At 43.7% G+C, this 8218-nt stretch overlaps 1 protein-coding gene across 1 annotated transcript; it reads right to left on the bottom strand.

Moving 5' to 3' along the window:
* Positions 1–3016: 3016 nt before the first annotated feature.
* On the bottom strand, positions 3017–4753 carry LOC110186309 (luciferin 4-monooxygenase-like). Its single transcript, XM_020955431.2, has 3 exons — positions 4610–4753; positions 4038–4549; positions 3017–3980 (listed from the first exon to the last, which is right to left on the bottom strand). The coding sequence occupies exons 1-3, from the start codon at positions 4751–4753 to the stop codon at positions 3017–3019; spliced, it is 1620 nt and encodes a 539-aa protein (XP_020811090.2).
* Positions 4754–8218: the final 3465 nt, after the last annotated feature.

Below are 8218 nucleotides of genomic sequence, written 5' to 3'. Positions count from 1 at the left end.
GGTTAGCAACTGGGGTTAGCTGGGAGCCTAAGGACCCCTGGGATGCCGACGCTGTGGCGCAAATTATTCATGAAGCGAATGAGCTCAACAAATCTGGCCCCGCCCCCGAGTGGCCTCCCACAGCCAGCAGCCAAGTGGCCTAATACATATTTTTGGGCCCAGTCGAAGTGGCGTAGTTGCCCCCGCTGCCATCCACCATTGAGTTCGAGTTTTGTCAGAGGGCATGTATATTTTACATATTTCTACTGCTGCTGCCGCTGCTCGTTGTCTGCGGCCTCTGATCCGGTTAAATCGTATTAACTTTTACCGCCAAAGCTTCAATTGCCCGCCTGTCTGGCCACCCCGTCGGAACTCCACAATGTCGCCATCCAACTAAGTATATTAAAAATATATTGAGCCGCTTACTCGTACAATGCCAGCACTAAGCCGGAGTCTATTCCAATTTCAGCTTGGCAGGCAGTCAAAAAAAGGAGGCAAATGGCAATGTGTGGCGAATGCATTCACATGTGGCATGCAACATTGGCAACGCTTGCGCCCCATTTCATTTAACCAGTTCTACGCTCAGCAAAATATTATTCCATTGTTATTGGAACCATCGGGGGGAAAATGGAAAATTTGCAATAAGAAATTAAAAATCCATTTTTGGCTTCGTAATTGTTTTCGCAAACTCCTCAATCAATATTTGTTTTGTTTTATTCAGCATTTGCTTTGTATTTGTCTTCTGGTTATTTTGTTGAAAAAATTGTCCATTAAATTAAAGAAAGATCGATCGATAAAGATGACAATAGGTTAAAATAAAAGCCTCCATAATTATTCCATCAATTATATACGGGCATTAAAATTACCGCTAAAAGCTTAAAATACAGTGAAGGAGTCGTTTCCGACCCTATAAATCATATATATTATTGATCAGCATTAAAATCCTAATCGATCTAGACATGCCCAGTTGAAAAATAAAATTTCGAAATTTTTTCAAAAATTTCAAATTTTTATAAGGGGTTACATCATTAAAATTGTCAAAAATTGGCAAACAAATTAATTTTTTAGAACATTTATTTGAGTTTGCAGATTTATTAACCTAATATAAACTAGCATAGGAACGGTTTCCGAATTAAAATTAATGCATTTTTAGCTTAGTTATGAGATTTTTAAGCATTGATTTTTAGATAATATGTCATATAAATTTTAGATAAATATCGACTCAAAGAATAGTATTCTGATTTTAGTCTGAAGCTTGTTTTGCAATGAAGGAATCATTTCCGACCCCATGAAGTATATATATTATTGATCAGCATGAAAAGCCGAATCGATCAAGCCATGTTTGGAAGAAAACAAATTTTTTTAAATTTTTTCGAAATTTGAAAATTTTATAAGGGGTTACATCATTAAAATTGTAAAAATTTGACAAAAAATTGATGGTTTGAAATTGGAAAACCCAGTATGCAGTATGCAGCTTTCCAAATTGAGATTAATGCATTTTTGACTTAGTTATCGAGTTCACTGTCTGCTTATCCTATGTCTAACTTAATCTTTGTTTTCTCTATAAATTTAATTACACAAATATGTAGTAGCAGTTCATTATTATTAGTTTATTATCTTACAAGCTAATCTAAAGCGACTTTGTGGTAAATTTCAAAATTAAATATCGATTTTACGGCATTATTTCGCAGAGTGCAGGACACCCTCTCCGCCAATCTTTTAGCTGACTGTGCCCAAAAATGTTTATGGCAATGGGAATCGTGGACCCGGTCTCAGTTTCGGCTCCGGCTCGCATTCGGAGCCACTCTCGCCCGCTGCAGTGCAGCCTGGGAGGTGGGGCCGGCACATGGATGTAAGTAGGTTTAAACTGCAATTTATCTAACACAAGGGGTCCGGGTCAAGACCTCCTCCGGTCCCGCCACCGCTCCCGCTCCCGCCGTGGCAAAGGGAAGTGGCGCAGGATATGGAGGTGGAAGTGGAAGTGGCATACGGATCAGCATAAGTCGCACACCATTTGCCTTCGGCTTGAGTTGTGCGAGTGTAAAATGGATACGCCTGGCAAGGAAAAACTTTGCATGTACATCTGGGCTTCTGCTTCTGCTTCTGCCTTGGGTTTTGGCTTTGTTCTGTGGGTTTCTGGTGCGGCACCGGCTGGAGCTGGAGCTGGAGCTGGAGCTGGAGCTGGAGCTGGAGCTGGAGCTGGAGGTGGTGCTGTGGCGGTGGACGGTGGCTTCAAATCTATTATTTATGCCGGGACATATGTGTTATGGCAACGCTTCCATCAATAGAACTAATTGTTGTTGGCCTGGCTGTTTGCTATAAATTGTGTGTTTGCTCAAGGGACGGCATGTAATCCCAAATGGAAAATTCTGTGGCAGGTCACACACACACTTAGACACGTTGGCAAATGACACAGAATGTCATGAATGCCTGACTAGGGCCATGATTTCTTATTGAATATGGATGCAATATATATAAATATACATATATCTGTATATGAACTTGCTCAGTACAATGCGTATCGCCACCATAAACAGTTCGAAGAGATTAGAGCTCCCCCTGATGGCAGTGTGAAAGGCAATCGCCAGTGACATCCTCTTGAAGGGGCGACAAGATGGCTGCTCCTGATTGGGAAATCGATTTGTGGGAAGCGTGTTGCAAGTTTCAGGGACCCCCTGCTGCACACAGATTGATGCGGACATTCCTGATTGCACAGAGGTCCTTAAACAGGACTGGTACTCGAAACGGAATGAGCAGTAGGGAATGCAGTAGGACTTTAGTCCTGCTCTCGTAACTGGCCTTGCATTTTTTGAGAATTTACCAAAACCAAAACGAAGTAATTAAAACGTGACTTTACCAACCCCAAACAAGACACTTCCAGATTGTTATTAAAATGTCCTGCAGTTTAATAAACCTACCCACTTTATGGCATTTACTTAAGCATGGTTCAAAGTACCAAAAAATATGTATGGAAGAATTAAGTGTATAGTATTTATGTTCAAGTGTTTAAATACTTTATGAGACTGTCTTCATCCTTTTATGTTTCAATTTGAATACCCTTTGCTTTAATATATTCTTCCTTGTTGGCCGCCCGGTTAGTTTTTCCATTGGGACTGCGTTTCAGAGATTCCACAATCAGGCAGCCGGCATGCAGTCTCAGGTACGGGGCATTTGCATGTTGTGCCACATAATCGATCACTTCCTGCTCACTCAACTCAACATCGGGATTCCTCACGATGCAGGCTGCTGCCTCGTCTCCGTTTTCCACATTCCAGATTCCAAAGGCACACGCCTCGACCACGCCGGGCATTCTGGAGATCAGTTCCTCCAGTTCATGCGGATAGTACTTGTTGCTTTGGTACTTTAACAAGTCCTTCTTTCGTTCCACGATGTACACGAAGCCATCGTCATCGACATAGCCGAGGTCACCGCTGTGCAACCAGTTATCCTTGTATACCAAGGCCGTAGCCTCCGGGTTGCCATAATAGCCCGGCCAATAGCTTCCCATGTCAATGCACACCTCGCCCTCCTCGTTGGGTCCCAGATTTTCACCTTGGCCGTTTATAATCTTCATCTTGTAACCAGGACAAAGCCTACCCACCGAATTGGGCTTTTCATCGAAGTGCCAATTTATACAGCCATAGGATCCTAGCTCTGAACTGCCATACCCAAAGTTTATACAGTTCCTGCCGAGTTTCCTGCGAAGTTTCTTCTGAACTTCCATGGTACAGCGACCTCCTGTTATATTGTAATAACGAAGACTATCCAGGTTTGCCTCCTTAAAGAAGGGACAACTCACTATGGAAGCTGCTTGCGCCGGGGACTGCGCGATCCATGTCACCTGATGCTTTTCGAGTAACTTCAGGGTTTCGCTTGGTTCCAAAGGTTTCTCGGATATAATGCGCTTTGTGCTATAAACACCCTCGGCGATGGTGACCATCAAACCCATTGCCCAATCCAGGGAGCTGGCTGCGTACTGAACGTCTGAGGTTGTTAGAGATCTGCAAGTAAACACAAAGATACTCATCTCGGGTTTCAGATAAGAATGATTCACTTACGTAAAGCCATTTAAAACTTTTCGATTATTCGTTATCGCTACGGCCCTGGGTGTGCCGGTGGTGCCAGAAGTGCTGAGAATGGCCATTATCGGGTTATTGTCCAATTTTAGGGAAGTGGGCTTGAACTCCTCTTGCACCTTAGTTTGCAGTACCTCTTCGATAGTCATGACACCCTCTGGATGATTCCGCATGCTCACCAATTGAACGTTCAATTTAGCGGTGGAGGCCTTGACCTTCTCGTATACATCGCCGTCGCAGAAGATAAGTCGAGGCTGGGTGATCTGATAGAGATTTTTTATAATGTCGCCTATATAGGCGGGGTTTATTGCGTTTATGGCGATGCCATTGAACAAACAGGCATAGGCAACGGCCGAAATATGCATGGAGTTTCCCGCCACAATGCCCACAAAGTGCGACTGAGTGAGTTCCAAGTTTCGCATGAAGGTAGCAATTCGCATGGTATTTTCCAACAGATCCTCCCTTAGAAGAATCCGGCCTTCGGGCTCTAATATCTACAATATTTTCCGATTATTCATTCACTAGGTCTGATCCCAAGTATTCTTCTTACTCACTTGTGCAATATCCTTGGGATGTCGTAGCATCTCCTGGAAAATGATTTCGCCCATGGACAAGTCATCTCCGAACTGGGATTTTTCCTTGTCACTGCTCCAAACCTTATCCACCGCATTGTAGCTGGTTTTTGGCTTAAAAGTCATGATGTATGCTTACTTGCTTGCCACCTAATCAAAACTGTAACTACTTGTGTTTTGGTAGCACATTTATACATAGGAAAATATGCTGATAGCATTTAGCAACTTATCTGAAACTTATCTTATCTGGCAGCTGTGCCAAAATCATAAAATCATATTAAAGTAAACAAAACATATTAAAACAACTTTTAATTTAAAAAATAAAAACTTTGATAAGTTGAAGTATGTATACCCTTCAAGTTGTTCAACTATCAAAGCTATATTACTTATTTTGTTAACCCAAATTGTTCATATACAAATACAACACCTTTTATGTTGGTGTTATAAACATTTTAAAGACACATTTGGCCTATATTCGGTTATTTTTGGAAATCAAAACAAACTATTTCCAACATATTTGTATGGCAAATAGGAAAAACACTTATATTGACTTATATTTACCAGAATGTCATTATTATTATTACTATCGAAACAAGCATTTAAGGCACGAATTTGATAACGATTAAATAAGTTCAAGAGTCCACCTTTCTTGTCTGCCTAATTGGACCTCAGTGCCTTGGCTCTTCAGTGGCCTGGCGGGCGGTTGGTCCGCCCATCAAAGTAATTATTCATTGAAGTGCACTTTCGTGGTCTGAGTGTGTGCCGTCGCCAGTCAGTGGCTCAGCAAGCGTTCAATGAGCCGCCGCCGTTCTCCGATGACTCTCGGATGTCCCGGGAGCATTAGACCTCATCAATGCCATTGAACTGCCCCCCGGGGCCTGGGCAGACTACCAGTACAAACGAGGGGCATGCGGGGAGGTTACTTAGGGGGTGGTAGGGCCAACCTCTCACCTTTGTTCCACCCGATGGAATAGGGACAAACATGCGTAAATTAATTTAATGTGCCTTATAAATATGTAAGCTAGTCCCCAGCTCAATAAATTCTTTTTTTGCTGCTGTTTGTTTTTGCCCTCTGCCTGGACTTGGGTCTGGGCCAGGACCATGTGGCCGCTGGCTCTGTTCCTAGTCCTCGTGGCCGAGTCCTCCTCGCCCCTTTGCCCTACGCCCCCCCCGCGGCTGTTGTTGTTCCCGACAAAGTTTGCTTTAGAATTTTTGAGCCCCAACTAATTGCTGCAAATTACAAATGATAATAGCCACAACACACGCTCAAGGTTAGATGCCGGCAATTTATTTTGTTCTCAACGAGGCCCCGAGCAACTTCTGCCCACTGGCTCCTCTTTGGGGTGGCTCTTGTATGGCTCTAGGGTGGCTCAGGCAGTGGCTCTGGGGCGGAGCTTGCCTTCCCCACGGCTGCGTAAGAATTATTGGCTATTTATCAAGCGACGCATTGCCCTCCGCATCTCCTCCCCCGAGGAGAGCTTCGTCCTTTTTTTTCCCAGTTAACCTTCCTTGAGTACACGGCGTTGACTTTGCTAATTAAATATGCATGTATGTGCCGGGCTCTGTGTGTGTACATTGGATGTAGGTGTGTGTGTATAAACTGATTGCAAAGCTGGCCAGCTCTGCCATTAAAGGCGCGTTAATTGCGCTCGATTAATGGCAGCAGGTTAAACGTTAAGTGAAATTAAACAGGCGCCAGGGAGTCCCGACATCCGACGTGTTTTGTATACTTTTCATACGCTGTACGAGGGCCTTGGTCCTTGGGTATATTGTGTTTGGGGCTGATGTAACTGGCTGGGACATTAAGTTAATATATTACCAGACTGAAGCCAATGATTGCCATTTACATGTATTTATGTATATTACCCGCATGGCCAATAAAGCAATTGAATTGTCAATAGTCCTCGGAATGTCAATATTTATTTACAATAGCTGTAGAGTCTCGAAGCTATCTGAATTTAACCAAAGGAAGATTGCATTAAAGGCTCTTAATTTGTCCCATTAACACTATTTTCACTCTTAACTATTAATCAGGGAAATTACCTAATTAAGCTTTGAATAATTTAAATGTATTCCAGTTTTAATTACAAATTAATTGCACTTGTTGATACAAGTTTAAGCCAGACACAGTTAAAACTTTTTTATTTGTTTTTTAAAGTAAAAAGTACATGTGTATTTCTTATATTTCATTTATATTACAAAACTCACAGATATATACAGCTTTTATAGGATATCTCAGGGATCTTAAGCTTCTCTATTTCAGTCTTGTTACATGTTTTATGCCCACTCCTTCGCTCCAATAAATTCTGGCCAAGTGAGCCGCTGAGCCGTAGAGAAAGAGAGCGAGAGCCTCAACTTTGGCCAAGAGCTGGAGCTGAAGCCGACTTGGCCAGGCGGGATGGTAAATTTATTTGGCTAATTAAAATATGCTGCATGCTAATGGAGCATTGTCTGCGGCTGCTGGCAGGTCCTGGAACAGGACCACAAGCACAGCACAGCTCAGCTCAGAACAGGCAGGAAGGCCCGCATGGCACGTGCACCACCTACAGTGGAGCTAACGAGCCGGAAATGCTGCACATTCTCAGACGCAGAGCCAAAGTGGGAGCGGAGCCAGCCAAGCAGCTGATGGCCGAAGCGATTAAAGCCGGCTAAATGCTGCTGCCATAATGAGTTATTATGCAAGGTGCCGCGGGCCAAGGGAAGAAGTAGGGTTGCTAAAGATAGATAAATTCTAATGAAATCATAATTCAGCTGCAAGTGTTTTCAACGAGCGTCTGGCGGAGCTCATCAATGTGCTCAGCTCCTGATAATGGAATAACAGCTAACTATCCATCCTGCTTGCCTGCCTGGCCCCATCTTGGCCAAGTTTAGTGTGTAATCAGCTCGGCAAACTTGTTCAACTCGCAACCAGAACTCTCAGAAGTCGCTGGCCTGAGAGAGGCAAACTCTATGGCCATGGCCATGGCCCTGGGTAACCGCTAACGCAGCACCCCACTAATTCATTAATTACGAAATCACTTCGAGCAAGCTTCCGATCAGAGCGGGTCGGAGTTATCCTTGGTCCTTAAACGCAGGCCAGGCCCTCCTCCACTGTGCGGGGAGGGGGTAATGGCGGGGCCAAGCCAAGCCATCAGCAACTTCAATTAAGTTAAGTCAGTTTCCTCATTTCGAGACAGCGGCTGTCGTTTGTTTCAGCTTTGCCAAAGCTTTTTACATCATTAGCATTTCAGACTCTCTCTTAGAGACTCTCGGTGACAGTCGGAGGAGGACTCGGAAACTGACTTCGATCCAGCAGGAGCCACCCCATTTGGTCTGGCGCAAATTCGCAAATTTTCCCATCATTAGCATTCAGGGCAAATGAAACAAATACACTTAGAGAGGGGCGACGCGACACTCGGCACTTGCCACGCCTTCCCCGGGGCTGTTATATCAACCGAGAGTTGTTCCAAAGTTAACACAATATTTTTATTCATCCTAAGCACTGCCAGGCGGTCCAAATTCTCCTCGGCTTCGAAGGAGCTCAAGCTGAAGCTGAAGCTGAATCAGACAAACATTCGCACATAAGCCCTAATACGTTCACACAAGTTCAAT

The sequence above is a fragment of the Drosophila serrata genome, unplaced genomic scaffold (genome assembly GCF_035046125.1).
Source record: "Drosophila serrata isolate PLE 108 unplaced genomic scaffold, ASM3504612v1 contig_382, whole genome shotgun sequence".
NCBI lineage: Eukaryota > Metazoa > Arthropoda > Insecta > Diptera > Drosophilidae > Drosophila > Drosophila serrata.
This window is presented reverse-complemented; position numbering and strand designations above follow the sequence as displayed.

Excerpts from the sequence above, each read along its gene's own strand:
- LOC110186309 (XM_020955431.2), bottom strand. The coding sequence starts at position 4,753 with ATGACTTTTAAGCCAAAAACCAGCTACAATGCGGTGGATAAGGTTTGG. Across the intron at positions 4,550-4,609 it reads ATCCCAAGGATATTGCACAA|ATATTAGAGCCCGAAGGCCG; the intron begins GTGAGTAAGAAG and ends AAAATATTGTAG. Across the intron at positions 3,981-4,037 it reads AAAGTTTTAAATGGCTTTAC|ATCTCTAACAACCTCAGACG; the intron begins GTAAGTGAATCA and ends GTTTACTTGCAG.